The sequence below is a fragment of the Callorhinus ursinus genome, unplaced genomic scaffold, assembly GCF_003265705.2.
Source record: "Callorhinus ursinus isolate GAN/ISIS: 27379988/994484 unplaced genomic scaffold, GSC_fseal_2.0 scaffold6, whole genome shotgun sequence".
NCBI classification, from domain to species: Eukaryota; Metazoa; Chordata; class Mammalia; order Carnivora; family Otariidae; genus Callorhinus; species Callorhinus ursinus.
The window spans coordinates 30,974,958-30,998,792 of NW_027397068.1; the positions used below are offsets into that span (position 1 = coordinate 30,974,958).

At 43.6% G+C, this 23,835-nt stretch overlaps 1 protein-coding gene across 6 annotated transcripts in view; it reads right to left on the reverse strand.

Annotated features, from left to right (window-relative positions):
• The window catches only part of FYN (FYN proto-oncogene, Src family tyrosine kinase), a 210,016-nt gene that overhangs the window by 29,552 nt on the left and 156,629 nt on the right, over window positions 1–23,835 (reverse strand). For 4 of the 6 annotated variants that reach the window (XM_025864330.2, XM_025864307.2, XM_025864314.2 and 1 more), the window contains 8 exons: window positions 22,668–22,764; window positions 14,945–15,043; window positions 12,128–12,231; window positions 11,026–11,175; window positions 8,141–8,305; window positions 4,968–5,147; window positions 3,160–3,236; window positions 2,908–3,061 (listed from right to left, as the gene is read on the reverse strand). In XM_025864330.2, the coding sequence (XP_025720115.1) occupies window positions 2,908–3,061; window positions 3,160–3,236; window positions 4,968–5,147; window positions 8,141–8,305; window positions 11,026–11,175; window positions 12,128–12,231; window positions 14,945–15,043; window positions 22,668–22,764 (1,026 nt within the window). Of the gene's footprint in view, window positions 1–2,907; window positions 3,062–3,159; window positions 3,237–4,967; window positions 5,148–7,565; window positions 7,722–8,140; window positions 8,306–11,025; window positions 11,176–12,127; window positions 12,232–14,944; window positions 15,044–22,667; window positions 22,765–23,835 lie in introns of all 6 variants that reach the window. The other 2 variants (XM_025864346.2, XM_025864364.2) reach the window with 2 other exon arrangements.

The window sequence follows — 23,835 nt, forward strand, 5'->3', positions numbered from 1 at the left end:
CTTGTAAATATGATCAGACACATGGACCAGCTGTCTGGAGGAGCTGATTACTCCCCCAGCAGAAACTTTAGCATGCAGCACGCATGCCATCTGCAGAGTACACTAACAGATACACACCAGGCCCTTTCTGCCTCATGAAGAGGCCACGGCAGGCCAGACCCTTGGGAGGAATTTTATAAACAGCTGGGTTGTCCCAGAGCTGGAATATGAAGCTCTTTCAAACTCCCTCACACATGCACATTAGAAGCTCCCCCTTTAAAAACTTTCCCATAAAATAAAGGGAAAATGGGACTCATGCCTAATCTTAGTTTTTGGTTTTTGTCTTTTAAATGACTGTCTTGCTGAGAGGCAGTCAGTACAGCTTATGAGAGCAGGAGCAACAGTGCTGGCCATACCCGGACTCAAATCCTGCCTCTGCCCTTTTACTAGCTGTGGGACTTTGTACAACTTACTTAACCCCTCTGAGTCTATTTCTATCATTTCCCTCCGCACTCTTCACATCTACCCTCTCAGGCCTGGCTCTCGGCAGATACCTTGCAAATGCCCCAGCTCCTTCCTTTCCCTCTGCTGCAGGAGACCATTTCTTTTATTCTCCTTGCAAATCCTGGAGCCCCACAGCCTTTGTTTTTCCCCAAGTTCAGTTCTCCACGTCATTTACTTCTCCTTACTTCTCTCTTTCCAGTGTCTGGCATGGATGTGAAGGTATTTGTGAGAGGGAAGAGAGAAGCAAGAAGCATTTTAAGAGGGATGGGTGGGGCTCTATTTGGAAGTTAAGCAAACATGGTACAAAGGGTATGAAGCTGATCCTTCAAAAGGCATCAGGACAGCATGTGGGACAGTGATGGTGGGGGTTAGGAAGCCACCAGAGGGTGATGGGGACGGCCGGCAGGGGACAAAGGTGGGACGTGATGGCTAGGGCTTCTCCATCGCAGAAGCGTGCTGTCAGGGAAACCGGTGAGGGGCTCTCACACGCCTTCCCCTCGGGCACCAGGCACCCAGGGCCACAGCCAGAGGACCCCACTCCATGGATTAAACCTCCAGCCCTGTCAGCAGCACCCCTGTCAACATCCTTGGTTTCTGCCCTGCAACCTTCTGGATGGTTCAAGGCCAGAATTTGTAACCACAAGTTCTGTAGAGTCCAGAGTCTGGGAGAAGGGGAGGGACAAATCCTGGACTGCCCCATCTGGCACCAGGACTCTACTCCTGCATGCAAGGATGCTTTCACAACCGATTGCTGAGACTGACTCCAATCTCACCTCTTTCCGAATCAAATACTCATGTCTCCAAACCTTCACCTGCTCCCCCTCCTCCTGGGTCTGTGAGTTGGGATGTGATGGGTTTGCCGTGGGGTGAGCTCTCCTTTAGGGCCAGGTCTCAGACCCAGTGACACTGCAGACCCTCTCAGCTCACCTTGACTTAAAATCCCATCCACACTTCTCTCTGGACAACCAGTGCCAATCGCAGCTGCCCGTGTGCCTTTGATTAGGGACACGGTCTGCCATCTGGCCCCACAGTAGTGTGCGCGCGGGTGCGTGTGGGCATGCTCACGGTGCGGGCATTTGGCTCCAGGACAAGAACTGCCATGTGTTGGGGACATTCAAAGAGCCGAGCTGTCTGACCAACATGTGATCAAGTATCTGGACGGTGTCTGCACTAGCCAGGGTCTTCGTTTAACCATTCTCCTCATCACTTGAGACCGCTGAGAACGATGAGGGAAGAACTGGCGTGAAATGAAAGAATTTAAAAAGAAAGAGAGGATCGGAATTCCAGGGTGGCCACTGTGAAATCGAGCAGAAAGCACTGTCCTGCAGTGCATCCTAGTCAGCACTCAACCCTGCTCAGAGTGCCTAGGCTTGCTTAAAAACAACAGCCATGAAGCCTACCCCCTCCTTCTGACGCGAGCATTACGTTCTACAGGAGAAGCCTATATTCAACCGCAAACAGCACACTTCATTCCACACACTTACCTGCTTACCACTGTGTGCAGATCCAGGGTGGTAGAAGATAACCCTGGGAATTCCCTCCCTGGCATCGGGTGCTCTAAAAGTAGCCAAAAAGCTCCCCACCAGAGTGGCTGCTGGTTTGCGATGTGTTTAGTCTAGAGCCTGATTTCTACAAATCTCTGGGGGAGGGAGAATGGAGGGAGATGATTTAGAGGGGTGGGCTGCTCGGGTGACACTGTTATTTTCTATCCTTTTTCTAGATCCCTTTTCTGCTCTCCTCCTGGCTCCTGACCAGCTGGACTCATTAGTGGGCTCCTCTGACCTCTGGCTTCCTGCTGGGCTGGGCAGGACATCTGGAGGAGGCCCAAAGGCTGAGCTCAGGTACGAATCGCCCGATCCATGCCCGGCCTTTCTCTGCCAGATGTGGCCTCTTGTTCTTAGCTCTGGTGGCAGCCCCTCCCCAACTGCCCTTCTGGCCTCGGTGGGTGGCTGTTACTAGCTCTAGGATATCACACTATGCCGTGCTGGTTTTCCTCACTCCGCCCATGCCTTTATAAATAACTCCTTGATTAAACTCTCCAATGAGCGTGTTTGTGTGTTCTGCTGAGACTTTGAGGGAATGGCGAGCTATTATTTGACTTCTCTTTTGGCCTTTTAAAGCCCTCTTTCCCCAAAGGCAAAGCGTCCCAGGCCTGGACGTGAGGAGGGCAGCATAAGCCAGGAAGACCACAATGGTGGACACTCACTCACCAGAAAGCAACATCTTGCCCATCTGTTGAACCCACTAGAGTCTCCCACCCGCAGAGCTATCAGATTCCTGCCAGATCAAGAAGAAAAACCTCAGCCGAAGAATGCCATTTCAAATATTTTCTGGAGGAAGGGAAGGGAAGGAGAGAGGAAGGATTGTGCAGTGAGCGACTGCTCTCAAGGACGTGATCACAAGCCTTCCTATTTAAATGCCCACCTTGCCTTGCCGTGTACTCGTTGTCCTCGATCAATCTGGCCAATCCAAAGTCAGCAATCTTGCAGATAAGTCCATTCCCCACTAGAATGTTTGCTGATCGCAGATCCCTGTGGATGTAATTCATGCGCTCGATGTAAGCCATTCCTGCAGCAACCTGTGAGAGCCGAGGAACAGGACACGTGGCACACCACGACTCGGTGTACTTACGCGTCGCTAAACCTCAGGCGGGAGTCAAAGGGCCACGTGGCCTACCTGTGCTGCCATATCCACAAGGTTTGGTAATTTCAGAGCTCTTCCTTCCCCATCTTTTAAGAAATCAAGTAGACTTCCTGTGAACAAAACATAAAACCATTTCAATTTACTCGGAAAGATAAAAATGCCTCACAAAGGGCTGTATTTGGTTTTCTTATTAGAAGTAATGAGGTGAGTGAATGAATAATGCCATCAATGAAGAAAAGATTTATACAAAAAAAAAGAGGGTAGAAAAAACTGTGCATTGAGAGGCAGCAGTTTTATCTTTCAGAAACAAACAATGGTGACTCCATTTCTAAGGACAACAAAGGTTTGATTAAATCACAAAACATGGGATGCGATTCCCTGTACGTCACAAAGAAGGACACGTGGGGACACGTGGGGACACGTGGGGAGCTGCACCACTTCAGCCTCCTCCCCCAGCAGCCCCAAACGGAGGAGTGACGTGGGGAAGATGCTGCCCAGCCGCGTGGCTCCGGAAGTGTGTTCCCGGGACTAGCAGGGATAGCATCCCTTGGGGAATGTGTTAGAAATGCAAACTCCTGGGTTCTACCCAAGAATCAGAATCAGACACTCTGGAGGCTGGGCCCAGAAACCTGTAATGTAAGAAACCCCGAGTGATTCTGACACCTGGCAAAGTTTGAGAATCACTGGCCTCGCTTCTTTATAGATTTTCAATCAAGGAAAGAATATCTGAGGAATATAGAGTGGGGCAGGTAGCTCTGCATGCTAGATCAGGGCCTGCCAGGCCTTAAGGATACCTGAAACGAACAGCTGAGGCTTCAGAGTCATTGGGACAACCCAGCCTCAGGAGCTCAGGACCAACACCAGAGCTGAAACAATCACGTGCAGAGGCTGGAGGCTCACAATGGTCATTAGAGATTGCTTTCATGCTTTAATCACAAAGTTATTTACCATATAACCCTGGATACAAAGGACAAAGAGCCTGCCAGGAAAAAAAAGAATTCCAAATAGATTTAAAAAGAAAGTACGTGGAAAGGAAAAATTACACTGGTGTCCTCTGATGCCTTTTAAAGTTGTTTCTTGTTTGCTTTGTCTATTTTTCCAAAACTAAGTGATCTCTGGCCTTATTCCTGGCAATAATGCTTTGATTAGAAAGAGAGAGAATGAGAATAAAATGTGCTCTTTGGGAAGCCTGGGTAGCACAGTCAGTAGAGCGTCCAACTCTTGGTTTCGGCGCAGGTCATGATCTCGTGAGGTGGAGCCCTGCATCAGGCTCTGCCCTCAGCGTGGAGTCTGTTTGAGACTCTCTCTCCTTCTCCCTCTGCCCCTCCAACTTGTACTCTCTCACTCTCTCAAATAAATAAATCAATCTTAAAAAAAAATGTGCTCTTTAAAAGCATGTCTTTCTTTGTCTGATGTTTAAGAAGAGAGCTGGAAAAACAAAGGTGCTGAGAAGATGGAGACTAAATTGAGCCCAGAGACCTGTGTCTGATATTAACTGTTCAGCCCTGAAAAAGGAAATTTAGCCCATGGCATTTGAAGTGATAGCAAATGATCATAGCTCTCCACACCACCCCTGATATTAAAAATGAATGCTTTCATTATGGCCAGGAGCTGGGACTCCTGACACATGCAACGTGCAGAAGGTGCTACATTTTATAAGGATCTGGGCAGCAAGCTCAAGGTCATGGTCTGTTTTAAAAATGTTCTCATTAATGAGCACACAATTTGTGCTTCCCGATGGGAATCCCTGACTCATACAGAAATCAGGAAAAAAGCAAGCAAGCACTGCCATTTCCCTCCTGAAAACAACCCTGTGGGTCAACTGTGAGGTGGGGCCCAACCTTTATTCATGTACTCAGTGACAATGTAGATAGGCTCCTCAGACACCACCGCGTAGAGCTGGACCAACTTGTCATGTTTCAACTTCTTCATGATCTGTGCCTCCTCAAGGAATGACTCCGGGGACATTGTGCCTGGTTTAAGAGTCTTTATGGCTACTTTTGTGTTTCCATTCCAGGTACCTGCACACATCGCACAATATTAAGTCAAATCCAAGATCCTCTTTTGATGGGGAAAAAAAAAGCTTTTAAATCAATAGCTACTTGCATAAAGTTAGAGTTTAACTTAGAAAAACTTAGTATCTTTTTTTGTTGAACAAGGACAATCAAATGTAAGGACTCTGTCAAATATTTTCAATAGGAAAAATGTGTTTCCTTATCACTATATTATGGTTTATAATTCTTGTAACTTTTATTTTGATACGTGCTACTTTCCTTTTCTGGGGCTCACCCATGTGATTACAAATTGGTACCAAAAGCTCTGGATACTTCTTTACAAGGACGAAAGCCCAAAGGTTAGAACAGGCCAGGCCATCCCATAGCTATCCCTTAGGCAGCAGAGTCAGCATGGAAGAAACTCGATTAAGTTCCATCATTTAAAAAAAACATGGCAACACACTGAGGATGTCTGGAGATTACCTCTAGACTTTAACAGTCTGCAGTGGATGGGCTACTTGACTGAGTCCTTGAACAGCTGATATATAAGTAAGATTACAAGTATGCTGATGAGCACTGGCAAGAAGCTCACGGTCTACTTGCCCCATACTTCAACCAGGTAAGGAAAATTCCTCAGGTTTACTGATGATCAGCCACAAGAACAATAGCTTCTATCAGTTAAGAGTGAAAAAATTAAACAGCAGCTAAGAGGGAACAGAAATATTTAGGCATAACATGTTAAAATCAAGTAGGTACAGAGACAGGCCTGGTTTATGATCACTGGTTGCCTCATCTGTAAAATATAGGAATGGAACTGGATTATCTTTTGAATCTCTTACAGCCCCAAAATTAAGAAAAAAATAAAATCTAGGTTCAATGTGTATTCCATTATTAGTCCTATGACTTTGACTTAAAACTCTAACGGAAACAGGAAAATCTGCTAAGTTAGATTATGCCTTTTTTATTTAGAAAATAAACTGGTTTAAATTAATTAAGATTTTTATATTTAATATAATTGATTTTAGAATTAAAAAATTCTGTAAACTTTTGTCATCCTGTTTAAGACATGGTTCATATAATTACAAAATGCAACCCATAAAAATCTAAGTTATGAAAGAACAGTGGCTTAAAGAAGAGTTAATTCAAACTTTATAAAATATCTGACCACTAAATGTAAATGGAAAAATCTGACAATCTGTAAGTGGTCTTTGCTATTTAAGTGCTGTTAGCATCCCCAAATTTTAAATAGAGTTTCTTCTCTAATAACAACCTAGTTAGTCTCACTGGCATTCCATCCTGATCCTGAACTACCATAACATGATGTTTTATGTTCAGTGGGAAACAGATTCTTAATAATATGGCATAATGATTTAAAGTTAATAACTATAAAGTTTGAAAAGAAATTTTTGTATAATGTCTGATTCTTCCTGACTGTATAAGTGATTGAATTAAAATCTTTGGCATCCACAACTTCAATTATAAATTGGGCAGATGAGGGAGAGGAAGACCATTTATATAAAAGACATTTATATACACTTCCTATATAGTAGCTTACACATGCACATATAAATGTGTATGTCTGAGTGTCCATCTCTAACCTTATTGCTATATCTATGTCTTTGTAATACTTATTCCTTGCCAGGCTCTGTTCCAAGTGCTTTAACTGTGTTAAATCTTTTAATGCTGACCACCCCTAAACACCTACAGCTATACATAGCAACAGGTACCTCTCTTTATTGTTTTGAATTGAATCTAAGAAGGAAAGAAGGAGGATTCCATAAGCACCAACATCTGTCTCACTGACAGATGTGCTTGGGTGGGGCCAAAATCATGGATTTTCTCTAAGCAAAGCTGCAACTGACCCAAAGGGTGTTATAAAAGCAGTGGGAGGCGCCCAGTGCAGTTAGCCTTATCAACGACATGACAACCAAATTAAGAGAAATAGGAGTGTCTACTGAGCATCTACTATGCACAGGGACTCTAAGTATATTGTCCTATGTAATCCTCAATCTTATAAAGTAGGCATCATTCCAATTTTACAGATGAGGGAACTAAGGCTCAAAGAGGTTAAATTAGCCCCTTGCCCATGTTAATCAGCTAGTAAAGATTCAAACCCAGGCCCATTGAGCAAAAAATCCCATGGTCTTTCCCTATAGTAACCCATCTATAGTATCTTACCTTCCTAGGCCTTAGGAAGAGGAAACAACGGATTCTTATTGTATTGGTTTCTTGTTCTGTGTGAGCCTGCCTTCATTAACCATATGAAGAAGGATGGAAAGGTACAGCAAAGTGTCACCATATTCTCAAAATCTGGATGTCCTGTGCCTAGCTAGCTACCCAGGTTAAATGTCTTGGTCCCAATGACTGTGTGGGTATTTTTGCCCCAAACTGTCTTTTTAATTGGCTTTGAAATGCAGCCAAAATGAAATGTGCCCTCTGCCTTACCAAGCCACACTTCAGCGAAACACCCCTGACCCAGCTTCTTCTCCAGAAACAATGAATCACGTGCAACTTCCCAAGCATCTTTAGCCAATCCAGAAGTTTGTGGGGTACAACTCGATGCAATCAGAGTTAAGTTAAAACATAAACCATCAGCTTTCTCTACAGGAAAGGGAATTAATAAAGAAAACACAGTCCTTATAATCCATAATTATGCATGCACTAGGAAAGATGGAAGGTGACTTCCCCTTTAAGGAGACACTGATTTCACTGGGAAAACATCTGCACTTGAAAATGAAAGGCAAGGCATTTGTGCAGGCTGCAACATTCCTTGTACTATTTTCTGGCTTATGAACTGAAACTCCTATCATAGCATAATTTGAGCCATCTGCCAATCTTGACCACTATCTCTCTTTTGGAAATTCCAGTTTTGAAATCCAAATCAAATGTATAATTCCCCACTATTAGTAATTTAAACCTTCTTCCGGGTCATAAAGTCTTTATTTTTCACCTTCCATCTTTGATGTTTGGGACTTCCCAAACGAGAGAGCTAGTAATAGAATAATTGAGTCTCAGCATACCCATCCATACTTCCCCAAACTGCCCATTTCCCAGTCTCTTGATCAACTGCAGGGATTCTCGAGGGATTTCCCAGACATCTTTGGTTTTGACAGACAGATCGGTAAGCCTTGGCATCCCTTTATGACAGGGAACTACTAGGCGGCAGCAGAGACCTGCGGCTCTCTCTGATGGAGTGGGGACAGCAGCAGGAGAGGGAGAGAAAAGCAGAACACATGAGACAACACTTATAGTCACACAAATCCAGCGAGCGCACAGCGTTGCTCAAAACAGTGCTACATTGGCAGAGAACTGCACATATCTTGGAAGATTAGACACCACACATTGAAACATGTTCACTGGAGGTAGGACAGAGGACATTTCAGATGTGAACTGCTCTGTGCCTCCAGGTATAATATAGGCTACACAAATATACGGGTACAGGTATGGCTGTTTTGGTTTCTATACTAAGGAAGAAAAACATTTTCCACCCAATATGCTAAGATCATGTCTCTGGAACCCTAAAATACCTCCACTGATTTCAAAAGGTACCTTTGGACTACAGAATGTCAGCACGACTGTCCCCTCCCTCTCTAATATCAAGGGTTTAGGGACTTTCTTTGCTTTAAATATATTTAAAATTGTAATTTCAGTACAGGATTTTTTTCCATAGAATGTTAGACTGTTATAAACTAGTAAGACTGAAGATTATACCTGGCAGGGGAAAAAGAGGTCACATTTCTCTAGGATTTCTTTGGCATTTTAACTGACTCTATTCTACCGGTCAGATACTCTCGCTTCTTTGATATTTCCCATAAAAAAAAATCTTTATAACAGTCTCCAATGTATAATTTAGAAATCTGGTTTCAGAGCAGAAAGAAAGGAAACTGAAATCTGCAGAAACTCAAGGATGTGAAAGCACTCTATCTACTATGAAAAAGACAAAGGAAAAAAGTTATCACTATTGGGTTATTTGGAATTTTTTTCTTCTCTCTTTCTCTCTCTCTTTTTTTTTTAAGAATATACCTTTTAGAATCTAGCAGTGGTGAGGGGGAGAAATTGCCTGAATGCCAAGTGAAACATCCGTCAGGTAAGAAAAGGTAACAAAGCATGAGGAATCAGGGCAGTGACAAAGGCTGGAGAGAGCCTGGCTTGTGAGGTAGACAGAGCCCCGCCCCACCGCACCCCACTGGGGGCCCTTCAGATCCAGGGAAATCACATGTAGTGTTGTTGTCTTTTCTCTGGGAACCAGTTCTAAGTTACTTTTTACTCCTTTCTTTTTGGTAGAGTCCGTTCTGAGATGTTTAGGCAGGAAATTATTTATGTGTCAATATTTCAAAGGCACTTTGTTGGGTGGGAGAGAGAAAGAGGGAAGAGCAAAAGCCAATATAAAAACAAATCTAACTTGAGATGGATTTTTTTTTTTTTTAAGATTAAAAGAAGTCTATTGCTCTTCATATCCCTCCTCTCCTTCCAGCTTTACGATGTTATTAAGGTGCCCTTTTCCAACACAATATTTTCAAATGATCCAAACCCTGGGGATCCTGCTGATGTTTGGCTGTAATGAAATATATTTCGGCATTTGAAAAATCCTTACACATGCAGGCATTTCGAGGATGTTGCTTAAGCTCAGGGAGATAGTCTGCTTCATTTCTACTAAATATTTCATTAGAATCCACATAAACTAAAACTACCCAATGCCCTAATCAACGAGTACTCCAAGTGTTGTTAATTTTTTCACTTTTTCATTAGTGCCCAGGATCAATCGATAGGCATTTCTTAAAAGATTGCCATTTTCAAAAGATTGCTTTTTTTGGTTCTAAAAAATTATACACACATTTTTTTTAAATGAATGTACATAGAGCAATAGTTGAGGTCAAGTCATGTGCTATTTTGGGGTTTTGTTATTGTCCTGAAGAACAATATAAAATGTGTGTATGTGGGGATGCATATATATATGTATATGTGTGTATATATGTGTACACACACATATACAGATCACAAAAAAACTACTGGGTTTAATGGGACATAGATCTATATCTGTACATATGTATCTATATAAAAATCCACCTGTGTGTATATGTTATATAGTGGGATACTCTTGCTAATCTTGGAAAGAAAGTGATCATTTTGACACCTGTATATAAGACCACATCCTTAACTAAAATGTACAGACTGTGCACCTAAACACCTAATAAGTATGTATTTCTAGGAACAACACACTAACAGTGACATTGGGGGTTAGGACAGAGACTGATCTACTGACTGTTTCTAAGTTTAATACAATAGCGTAACCGAGCTAGGAGCTCTGGGTCACATAGTCTACATCTAGTTAGGAAACTAGATGGGTGGGGAAGTAGAACATGATAAATGGATTGCAAAATTCATCTGGTCATGGGAATGAAAAGTATGTGCAGCCATTCCTGTTGAGTGCTGAGTGTGAACTGGGGGCCCCCAGCAGGAGCCCCCCTGTGAGCTCCCTCCCAGACACTGCTCCCTCTCCTGTCACGGTTTCTGATTACAGACCCCAGGGGAACAGGAAAAGATGACAACGTTTACAATTTAACTTACTGCTTTGTACTTGGGAACTAGAATGTTGTATAGAGTCTTTTTTTTAAAGATTTTATTTATTTATTTAACAGAGAGAGACACAGCGAGATCTTCTGGCAAATGTATGGAACTAATAATAACTCTGGTAGAAAGACATCAATAGAATCTATTCAGCCAAGCCCCACCTTGTGTGGCTGGCAAAGAAAACTGTCACTCCTGACCTCATATATGCTTGTATTCTCCACCCCCCCCCCCGCAGCCTCCCCCCCTGCAGCCCTCCCACCCCCCCCATGCTCCCAGTGCCTACCCATTCCCTCCAGGGTACCACTGGTTAGTAGTTAGTTAGAATTAGGGTTACCTGAGTAATGTTGTACAAGCTGCTGAAGTGTTTCAAACTGGGCCCGGGTGGTAATATAGTATCCACCATTGTCAAGTTTGCGAATTTTATAATGTTTGACGTGGTCTCCTTTCATATCATCCCAATCTCGGATTGACAGTGAATAGGCACCTGGTAAATAGGCAAAGCGTTAGCAGCTCCAATCATTTGGAGAGCTCATTTGTTTTTTGGGTCCCGTTTACTTGATGAATAATTATGAAGAGGACGCACAGGCACACATGCACGCACCTGCGTGCACACACATGCGCACACACACACTTCCACTCAGTAACAGAAGAAAACACCTCTTTCTTGCAAATGTCAGAAGATATTAGCAATTAAGTGATTTTATCCTTGAGAATGAAAGCCTCCTGGGTTTTTTCCTACCATACTCTCTTCAGTACCCCCGTGTTGCCCAATACGGTAATAGACCCAACTCCTCTGGGGGTGGATGAAGAGAAACACAGGCGCTGGGGTCGCTCTCCTCAGCTTCCTGGCCATGGAGTGTTGCAGGGGCAGTGGCAGTGTGTGTGAAACAAGTGTAAGGACTGTTTCTCTAGAAGGGAGCCTCCAGTTTCTACTTGGCAACATTGTCTCGGGAGCAGATCACCATGTCTGGTAGATGGAGCTAGAAGGCCACGGCTGCTCCCTTCCCTCAGTCCAGCTTCTCTTATGGGCTCTCAGATGTGGTTAAATAATGAAAGGCCAGTGGCTGGAGGAAAAGCGGTCCTCAGTTTCAATAAAACAAAAGGAATGCAAAAACAACCTGTAGGAGTGGTGCCTGAGCAACTAAAAGTTGTAGAAAGTCCTAATTCTAAAGAACTGCTGCAAATTCTATGATCGTGCATGCCTGCAGGAATGAAGCTGCCCGGCCCCCGTTTCCAGAGGAAGGCTTGATTCTGAGCCTCTGTAGTCCTTTCGGACTCCAGAGCCTGGAGGGAAAACTGAAAATAGGACTCTGCTCACAAGGTGGGGAGGATATGTGCCATTTAAAAATCCTTGTACATTACAGATAAGCCTTTCATCCCCTCTGACTAATCCACAGATCTGAATGACAACCAAGTTCTTTAACTCCTTATCTTACCTTTGGTGGTTTCACTTTCACGGATAAGAAAGGTACCTCTCGGGTTTCCAAAGGACAAAAGCTGTCGCTCAGCATCTTTTCGGCCAAGTTTTCCAAAGTACCACCTTTAAATGAGATCAAGGGAAGGAAGCATTTTGTAAGGATCACTTACAAAAATGTAATAGCCATCCTCCTCACCCCTGATCGCATCCGTAGCCTTTCCCTGTATGTGTCTTCCTAGCCTCATCTAGTTCCCTTTCAGTCTGCCCCTGATTCCATCCCTACTCCATCTCTTTCACTCTTTGAAGAAACAAAAATCAGATTTGAGTTGTGGGCGATTTCCCTTCCCTTCCAGAGGTGACAAGAACCGGTTTGTGTTAAAACTGCCACCTGCATTCACAAAAAGAGAAATCTAAGACCCTGCTTTGAAATGGCAACTGCAGGAGACCCTTCCCACGCCCATCTACAAGACCCTGGCATTTCTGAGCATAATTATGCTCAGAAATAATGAAACATAGCCTTAGTCTACATAAAGATCATTAATCAAGCATTAAAAAAAAAGAGTCAGTATGGATAAAGAACAAAGACATATTTTCAGTAACTTTGTACCTATGACAACTTTGAAAAAAATTGTCAAGACTACCCCGAATTGAGATGACTCCTGCCCTTGGATGCTTGCTTCCATGCTCTTCCTGGCCAGCAGGTGTGAGGACGTGGGTAAATGAAAGGCGCTGGCGTAGCAGATGGGTGGGCATCTGCGCATGTGCGCTCGGCACAGCTGCAGGGACAGGTCACTAGGCGCAGTCAACGAGCACGTCTTTACAAATGACTGGCATTGCAGATGTTTCCTATCCTCCTTGTGACGACACTCTGGTCCCATGTGAGAAGGCATCACATCCAGTCACCTCACAACCTCTGCTATTTATCTTTTCCCTTCCCTTCCACTCTCCAGCCCTAACCATGGCCCGGCAATTAGCTAACGTCTCTGCACGAGGTGCTGAATCCAAGGCAGAATTCAGGAGCACCCCATCGGAATCTGTGCCCAGAAACAATTTTAGAATATTCAACTGTGAAAGGATTCAGTTTCTAAAGTGAAATTTTAATTCATTATACTTGAACATAGCTATTATGTGTTCACTGTCAAATTCTTTTGTGAATGAAAGAGGCTCACTGAAGATAAGAAAAGATACGCTGCAAGCGAGCTCCTCAGTGACTTTTAAAGGCACCGGACTGTGTAAAGATCCTAATTTAGCACTAGGTGGTAGAAAGAGAATCACAACAATTATTTATGAGAAATGACTTTCTGGGTTTGCATCGGTCACCCAATGAAAATGCAGTATAAATGTGAACAGTGGTGAAAAAAGAGCTGTTAGAACAATGGATGGAACTAAAACAATAGCATTTTCAGATAATGGTAATTAATTACCTATGTAACACCATATGCATTATCTTCTTAAAACGCTAATTTATTCTTTGAAAACAAATTATTTAAAAAATTCATTACATTATACATATATATAACTTAAATATATAGTTCGTAGGTTCCCAGTTAAATAAAAATAATGCCACATTTTAGTGGTATCTTTTATTCTGAAAGAACACAAAGATGTTTGAAAATCTGCCCTAAAATAAAAATTTAATACAAATTCCTTTATTCTCTGATGATAAAACACACTCACTAGGAAAAAAAAGGAGTGCAGAACCACTGAGTATTTGAGAGTGGGGAACAAAAACGATCGTCTTAGAGCAAATATAAAGGAATTTAAAGCAAGATGGTGATCCAGTTGGGGATTTGGCTGGGGTGTGCAGTCTAATCCCCCTTACCATGCTCAAACAAATCCAGGGCAAAATGCAATATCAGAGCCAAAGGTTGGGCCTCGTGTCTGACTTTCCTTGACTCCCTTACTGGTAAGGCAAGACTACCAGAACAGGCAGATTCCCCAGGGTGTCAGGGAGGAGGACAGGTCCCCAAGTTTGGGAGTCATGGGCCAGTTTTCTTTCCCTTAGTTCAGAAATGAGGGCCCTCACACAAACCACTCTGATAGTTCTCCCTTTTGGAAGTGCCCATGAATCTCCCCAGGTGAGGAGAAGCAATGATAGCTGTCCCTTCTAGAATCCCCTCAGCCTACTGACCATCTTCCCAAACTGGTCCCAAGTGAAATCCTTGGTCCAACAAAGAAACCAACGAAGACCCCAACTCAAAGGAAAGGAGCATCTGAAATGCATCATCAGAGGATTTCCCGAGTTGTGGAACATGCTGTATGTGAGATACTTCTATGTGGGGCATGGAAGGTATGTCTTCAGTACCCCCTTAATATTTCTGATTACACTGAGAAAGAAAATGTCAAGCTGATGTTTAATAATTATTTGCCCCCCTGGCCCCCTCCCACCATTCTCTTTCCCTCCCTACTCCCATTCTTTCTCCCTCCCTCTCTCCTTTTTTTTTTCAGCAGACTATAGGCTTAGAACTTTGGGTTCACAGTAATAATACATGCTCTGGCCAGAACTTCATCACATTTTCCTGATTTGTTTCTATCTATGGCAAGTAATACTGGGTTTTCACTAGGGTTCTGATATCAAGTTCCCTTTTGAAATAAGTATGTTTTTAAAAAGCAGGTGTAAAGAAAAATATTAAGTTAATAATAGTACAAGTGTTACATAGATATGGCAAAAACCACAGCACGATGCCTGGGGAAACAGGGCATCACCACATTCTCTCAACCCTGAAATCACTCTAGTGAATTTCTTCTCCCTCCAGCACAAAGTTAATGGCATTTTATTGTGACAGCTAACTTTTAAAGGCAAGTAGTTGAGTGAAAGCAACAAAACAAAACATACTCTTCTGCCTGGATAGAGTCAACTGGAGCCACATAATTGCTGGGAATGTAACCAGTCTCTCCGGTTGTTAAGGAGCGGGCTTCCCACCAATCTCCTTCCCTGCAGAGAACAAAGAGAAAAGGAAGTGAATGTGTTGACCATTTCAATGTTCTGCAGTTAGACTCAATGCTGTATGAGTAAAAGACCATCTCCTAGTCATTCCACTGCCTGATTTCTCCAAACTCCAACAGAGCCCTTTCTAAGGGTCACATGGCTACAATCTGAGTCAACTGTGACTTGAATCCCATGCTGTCTCTCATTTCTTATTTTATTTGCAAATTAATAACGTAGGACCCTGGCCATGAGAGAGCTCTCTTGGGGTGGAGGGGCATTTTGCTTGGTAAGTGTCCCCAACTTGGACAGAGGGGGAAGGGAACCCAGCCTCAGGCTACTTTAGAAAAACCCTGTGACCACAAAAACAAAATGGTGGTTATGTGAGGTGAAGGATGTGTTATTGTGGTAAACATTCACAATATATACGTGTGTCAACCCATCACATTGTGCACATTGTACACCATACACATTGTACACACTGTACACCATACACACTGTACACAACCCATCACAACCTACACAATGTTATGTGTCCGTTATATCTCAGCAAAGCTAGAAGAAAAACAAAGCATGCATTAACACTACTAATTTAGCTAAATCTCTCTTTCGGCTCACATCGAGGTAAGCAGCATCCTGTGGTATTGCTGGAGAGATGCAAACTGTTTGCTGGTTCTAGTGTTTTTTGTTAGCCATTAAACAGATGTATCAGAAAAGAAAAGAAAAACAGATCATCTGCAGATCATCTGAGAAAGGAAGCCTGCTAGGAGGCCCAGGAAGGAATGAAAGCCTACTCCTAATACCTGCCTTACTTGCTCTCAAGACAATGGGTAGCATGATAAGGACAACAGGTTAAGCCTCATTCAGAAGTTTTCAACCTGAGGTTATTTCATCGACTACTGACAGCACTGACCTGAGTCTGGTGGGCAGGAGAGGAAGGGCGGGTACAGCTGTGTGTGTACAGGTGGGGGGGGGGTGCAGGTGGGGACAAAAACTGGCCTGGCACTGAGGCTCTGAGTCTCACCACTCTGTGAGACCCAGTGTTCCAGGTGATAATATCCTGTCTCAGTAGGGAGAGGGGGGCGGGCTCTCAGAACCGCAGACAGAAGGATGTGAAACGGGGGCTTGTACCACCACTCGCAGCTCAGGACAAACGGGTCAGTTCAATGGCTAGAGTTTGTGTGTTAGGCTCACGGCAGTGGACGTGTGACAGAGAGCAGGGACGGAATGTGTGACTCTCCCCACACACATACGTGGGGCTGCAGCCCTACCACGCGCGCATCCACAGAACCCTGCACCAGCCTGAGGCCAGGGGTGTAAGGGCAGGGGAGGAGGCGAGGTCAATGCTCCTGAGCATACCGAGACCTGTCAGACTGCTCTTCAGCAGGGGCCCAGCGCCTTCTCTCCTTCCATTTTCTGGTCCTTGGAGGCAGCAAGAAAAACCCCTAGCCTTTTTTTTTTTTTTTTTTTTTTTTTAAATCATTTTGTGGCTGGGCTCTGTGTCAAAACCCTCAGCCAGGGAAGAAAACGTGTTGGCTTTTGGCCCTGGTCAAGATCTTCCTCCGGCTGATGGGATTAGGTAGAGAATAATCAGCCTCTGTATTAACAGAAGCCTTACTCGAGAGCCCCATTCTCCAAAGACCAACTCTCTGAGCAAGCTGACCGATGAGCAGCAATTGTAGATAAAATTTAATAAAACAACAGGCAAATGGTGACAAGCCCGCACGTACTCTGGGTGTGGCTATGGGGCAGAGCTTGGCGGCACAGGTGACACAAAATAGCCCACGAAAAAATGGGGTGCTGGCAAAGGCTTTTAAAAACTTATGTCTTTTTTTTTTTTTTAAGATTTATTTATTTTAGAGGCGGGGAGGGGCAGAGGGAGAGAGAGAAGCTTAAGCAGAGTCTGTGATGCAGGGCTCCATCCTACAACCCTGAGATCAGGACCTGAGTCGAAACCAAGAACTAGACACTTAAACAACTACACCACCCAGGTGCCCCTAAAAACTTATGTTTTAATTCATTTTTCAGTCTTTCTTTTTTCACTCTATTACACAAATTTAAACAGATAAATCAACCAAAACAGAGAGATAACTTTTCATACCCAGGAAATGCTTTGTTAATAAACCTTATTTTTAGCTTATGTCCAGATTTGTCTTAGGAAATGACTGATACATGCCAGGGGATATATGTGTATATGAACACCTACGAACCCACCACTCAACTCAAGAGCTGGGTCTTCACTGATTGTGGGGAATCTACTCTGTGTGGCTCCCCTATTGGATTCCTCTGCCTTTTGGCCTCAACTCATGAAATTAAAATTGTTAACCTTTGAGCAGTTTGTATTGGTTTCATTTCCATGTCCTCTAAAAGAAATACATATAGTTGTTAACCATATCATCTAGGAACACATGTGGAAGTTAATTTTTTTTGAACACATGCTAAGAAATGGCTTTGGAGGCTTTTATGATAGCAGTGTTTATTGCTCTGAAATTCCACCAGATGGAGACATTTCATCATAAAAAAATTAACAATACCCATCATCTCCCCACCTTCTCCTTTCTCTCTCCCTTACTCCATCCACCTCCTAAACCCCACACCCAGGAAATGCTCCAAAATAGTAAAAAATTAAGAGCTTTCAGCAGAAGCTTACCTTTAACTGCAACCTTCATCATGTTAGTTCTGATTTAAATTAAGAAGACTGTCTAGTATCAATGTAGGGGTACATGGAAATGTCACCTGAGGCAGGAAGCCAATACACTTTGCTGGGGCTGGGACAAGCCCAGTCTTATTTAGATGATCTGGGATTTTTTTTTTTTTTTGAAGATTTTATTTATTTGATAGAGAGACAGCCAGAGAGGGAACACAAGCAGGGGGAGTGGGAGAGGGAGAAGCAGGCTTTCCACAGAGCAGGAAGCCAGATGCAGGGCTCAATCCCAGGACCCTGGGATCATGACCTGAGCAATAGGCAGACGCTTAATGACTGAGCCACCCAGGTGCCCCGTCAGATGATCTGGGATTAATCAAGTATGGTTGACCCTTGAACATGGGTTTGAACTGCATGGGTCCACTTATATGCAGATCTTTTCCCATAAAAACAGTACAGTACATGTACTCTCTTCCTTAGGATTTTAATAACATTTTCTTTTCTCTAGCTCACTTTATTCTAAGAACACAGTATATATAATACATATATGAAATATGTGTTGACTGTTTACATTATTGGTAAGGCTTCCAGTCAACAGTAGGCTATTAGAAGTTTTTGGGGAGTCAAGGTTATATGCAGTGGGGGGAGCTGGTGCCCCTAACCTGTCCATTGTTCAAGGGTCAACAACAATTTCCATTCCAAATCCAGTATTAATATCTCATTTTGATATTGGCACCTAAATAGTTTAGCACAGATTAGAATCCAACTATCAGCTCATTCTAAAGTCATGTATCAGGAATTCACGATTTTCTCTTAAGTGACTCCATTAATCTCACAAGGGTTTTTAGTTACTCATGAGAAAGATAAAATCCTTTTCTTTTTTGAGGCCACCCAGGGTCACTTTTTCCATCAAAGGCGATATGAGGTGACAAGGAAACAATGTATTATGTAGTAAGCCTCACAGGTTGGGTCCAGAGAGGCTGGTACAGACTCAAAACATCCCTCAAAAAAAATCTTTTGAGCAAATGAATAAATCATCTTTTTAATACATTAGAAGTCCAATTCACCCACAAATAATATTCTTTACAAATCATTCACCTTGATTTAGGAAAACAATCTTTACTATGCTACTTTTTACTTCTTAAATTATTGTGAGTAATTAACATTATTAAAACTGCACCTTAAAAAAACCTGTTCTTACAGTTCAGATATTTCATTAATTCAGTGTTGGTGAGATTTTCTTTAACTGTTGTCTTGCTTATATGATTTATAGTTCTCAAATATATGATTTAAGGTTCTGGTTTAGAATAACTTTTAAGTTTTTTTAAGAGCTTCCCCTATTCCTCTAATTTAAATACTTATTGAAAGAGCCTGTTCTCAATCCCCAAAATTGCTCATTGGGTTTGTTGGCCCCTGATCCAGCCAGGAAGTGGCATTTGCACACAGAAGTCAGCCTGATCCGTTGAGCTGTGGAGTTTTATTATAAATGCTATATTCTTTCTCAGTTTGGTTACTGCCATCTTACTGTTTGAGAGCATATCCATAACAATTTTATCATATGCATAGATGGGAGTCTAACCTAGCATTTCTCCTTATCAAGAGGAAAAGAACTTTAAAGGAGTCACTACTGTAGGCACTATTCTACTCTGTGTAACATGGTTATTATATTTTAAAGAGTCAGTGTTTTTAGGTGGTAAATCACTAAGGATTTCCTATTTCACGTGAAAATAGGGAATAAAATAGATGAATTTCCATAGTTTGTAAAATGGGTTCAAGTTTCATAATGTCCAAATGCACTACACTGAGCACTCGTAACAGGTCGGTGAAGAACCCTTAGCCCATGCTGGGCAGCAGTGCCCACTGGCTCTAGGCACAAGCACACGCGTGTACCACACAAAGGCCAGCCCTGCCACCACCGGTTTCTGCCTCTGGACAGGGTAAGGGGTGGGAGGACACATGCACTAGATGGTGCAGCAGCTGCCCCAGGGTGAGCAGCGCCATCCCCTTCCCCTCCCCCCAACAACCCCCCCCTCCCCCGCCCCAGCGGAGGGGAGCCCGGGCTGGGAGGGGCTGGGGGAGGGGAAGGAGCCACAGGCCATCTGGTTCTCTATTACTGCTTTGTCTGTCCATGATTTCCTCTTCCCTGTTATTACCCCTTACTTCCAGATACTGTATTTGTTGTAAAAACCTTATTTTTTCCCCCATAACCTTGGAAAAGGGCATTTAAAATGGCATGTAGGATGAGGAATTCCACTGGCAAGAAGGAAGAACATTAAATAAGGGAAAAAAACCTTCGTAATATTTTCTTCGAAGAGAACAAGGCCAGAGGCTCGAAGCCTGTAAATATTAGAGGCCATGCATGCAAATCATAAAATACCGACTGAGATAGACTGGATCTTCCTGGAATGTTTCTCCAAAATTTCAATTCACTGCCATTGTAGAATCTATCCATATTAACAAAGGAAGAAGTCACGAATTTGACTTTGGCAAGGACCGGCTTTCCAAGTTGCTCAGGATCAGATGTGTAGATCCCCCTGCAGTGTGGACAAACCCCGCAGAGGAACAGCTGTGTGGTACTTCCTACTACTCCTTAGTTCTCACCTTTCAGAAGCTGGTTAGAAGTTCTAACCGACTTTGGGACTGAGAGAATATTACACAGAATGGGGAGGGGAAGTGGAGGGTATTTCAGAATTCAAAACAAGTAGACTCTGAGGAGAAGCATTCATCAGAGAATCAAAATAACAATAAACAATCATAAATCAGAAGAGATCAAAGCCAAATTCCCTTCTCCCCCACCTCCCAGCCAACCTTCCAAACTTTCATGTATTTTACAAGGTTCAGTCCCTTCTGGGCCTTTCCGAGACCAAACCCGACACAGTACTCAGGATGCCATCCCCACAACCTCACCCTTGGCTCTGCCGCCTGCTAGCTCCTCTGTGCACCTGGGTAGCTCCCTAACTTGAGCCTCTGGCTCCTCATATGTCAAAAGATGACAGTGAGGCACAAGGCAGACAAATGCCATGAAGAATAAATAAGAACACTTGCAACTTAGTATGTGGCTGGCACACGGGAGCCTTCAATAGATGGCAGCTGTTTACTACTTTAAAAAAATCTCTGTGGCTGTGAGGGGCCTTGTAGGGGCAGGCCACGTTCTTGATCTGGGAGCTGGTTACACAGGCATGTTCAGTTTGTGCAAATACAGCAAACTGTACACTTCCAAAACATTGTGGTAAAACACACATAGCAAAATTTACCATTTCAACCATTTTTAAGTGTAAAGTTGGGCAGCACTAAGCTCATTCACGTTGTTGCGCGACCACCACCACGCACATTCTGATATGTGCGATTTTCTGCAGGTATTTAAATAGTTAAAAAAAAAACCCCACCCATACCCATTCATGATGACAATAATAATTTTAAAAACCCCAACAACCCTGTGGCTACTATGTAGACAGTTTTCTGAGATCCAGAAGAGTGACTGGCCTCTTGTGGGAGGAATCTAGCTCCTGTCCTCGAAAGGTGGTGTATTCTGAGAGTTGGGGGTGTCCCAGGGAAGGGGTGGGCTTTCTAAGGAGGCAGTTTTCAGGCCTGAGGGAGTTTCCTGTTAACAATGACCAATTCTCTTTTCTAGGATGGGGATGCCCTGGGGCGCCTCTAGCTCCCCTCGCTTGCCTCTCCTCCTGCTGGAGCTCTGAGGAAAGCTCAAGAGCCAGGCTTTGACTGGTCCTTCTGCCCTCATGGTTTGCTCAGGGAATGGAGTACAGAGCAAGTGGGGCCGGCAGCATAGGAGAACTTCCTGGTGGGCCCTCAGCCTTGGGGTGGCATTCCTCCCTGGTCCCTGCGGAGCACTCACAAGGAAAACTTGAGGTACAGGGGAGAAGGCCTGACTTGCAGATGGGGGCATCACCATTTTCTTTTTCTTTCTTTTTTTTGGCGGGGGGAGAAGGGCAGAGGGAGAGAGAGAATCTTAACCAGGCTCCATGCCCAGCACAGAGCCCTACATGGGCTCCATCTTACGACCCTGAGATCATGACCTGAGCCAAAATCAAGAGTCGGGTGCTTAACTGACTGAGCCACCCAGGTGCCCCTCCTTTTTTTTTTTTTTTTTTAAGTAAACTCTACACTCAATGTGGGGCTCGAACTCACGGCCTCAAGATCAAGAGACTCATGCTCTACTGACTAAGCCCCACCACCATTTTCTTTGAAGCCAGAAGTTTTTGGGCAGGCACACTGCCTTAACCTAATAGAGGCAATATTTAAAAACTACAGGGAAATACGCCTATACATAATGCCATATATACCTATATTTACTCTTCTTATAGGTATTAAATGTAGAATTTGATTCTATCCTTACAATGAGTGATTCTGACCCTTGAAACTTCCCCATTGCCTATTTAACTGTTGTTCCTACTGGTCACATCTAAAATGCACGCACTGTAGTCATTCACAAGTGGGCGAAGTCCCTTCTCCTTCCTTCTCCCTCACAAAGATTTCAGTCACTCGCGGATTTTCACTCTGGGGAAACGCCTCCACAAGCTTCACCAATCAGAGTATTTAGCAGTTTTGAAAACAGAAGGAACTTGTTGCCAGCTGTAAATGAGGGCTCAGCTAGTGCAACTTAGGAAAAGCAACAAAACAAAAAAACCCACCTCAAGGCAGAGAGAGGGTAAGGTGGATAGCCAAGCTTTGTGCCAATCATCTGAAAATGCAGATCTGCAGGGGGCAATACTGGAACTTTTCCAACCTGTAAACCGAAAGCATCAACTCTGCTACTATGACGGTCCCCCAAAAGCTCCTTGGACATGGGTGCCAGAAAATACTGCACTGGCTCATCAACTCTTCATTTCTGAAGTTCAACTGCTACACGCTAATGAATTTACCAAGTGTTCTCTTAGCATTTCAGAGACTAAAAAGGCACAGGCTGGTAACACAAGTATTCTTTCCCAATCTGAAAGATATGCATACTTCCCCGTCCCTCCCTGAACTTACGAGCTGTTCAATATTTGGAATTTCTCTCCTTTGTGAAAACTCAGGTCATCTTCTGTCCGTGCTTCATAATCATAAAGGGCTACAAACAGGGTCACTCCTGACAAAACAAAATCAGAAGGGGAGAGATTATTACACAAGGGGAAATTAATTCCAAGAAATGAGATCTTCACTAAAATCTCATTCTCAAAATCTACATCTAATCATAACATGGTGTGGTGGTGATGTAATTAATGTGTGAAACCAGGGTTGCAGGGCTGAAGTTATGCCTTGGTCTTTGTAGGGGAAGCGTTATTTGATCTGACTGAAGCCTAGAGCTGGAAGTGCATTTCTCTCTGAGCCCTCAGGAAGAGGCAGATGTTAATATCATGTCCACAACCAAGGGGCAGCAGTGGTGCTACAGTTCAGATCTGTGAGGCCTGCAGCAATTAAAGATACAAATTCCCTTCCTCTCAAGAGCCCAAGTTAGGTTCAGGGTAAAACAGATCACAGTAATGGAGAATGTAACAGGAAACTCCTTCTGCAGCCTGGGACTGAGAAGACCCTCTCCATAAATGCTCACCCCAATTAGAGGATGTCTTGCTTTTGGCATCTGCAATTGCTCTGGGGACTCTGTCTCTCCTACCACAAATTTGCCTATCCTTGCATTGATCTGTAGTCCTTACTCCTCATAACCACCCTGCATTTTCTCATCTGGTGGACTCCCCACAGAGGCCCTTCCTGCTCTGCACAAGTCTGCTATTGACAACAGAAAATCTCCAGCATCCCATTTGGCTCAGGACCTCCTTCATATAGTGGGTAGAATTCTAAGGTAGTCCTCTATGAGTCCTACCTCCTGGTATTCATGCTCTTGTGTAATCCCCCTCCCCTGAGTGTGGGTGAACCTAGTGACTTGCTTCTAACCAACAGGACATGGCAAAGGTGATGGGATGTCCCATAAGTGATTAGTCTTCAAAATGGATTACGACTTCTGTCTTCCCTGCAGACGCTCTGTACTGCCACTTTGGCCTGAACACTTTGATGAAGCAAGCTGCCTTGTTGGAAAGACACACATGACAAAGAACTGAGGGTGGCCTCTGGCCAACAGCCAATGGGGAAACTGAGTCCTGCCAGCACCACAACGAGCTTGGTAGCAGATCCTTCTCAGTTGGGCTGTGAGGTAGTGACTACA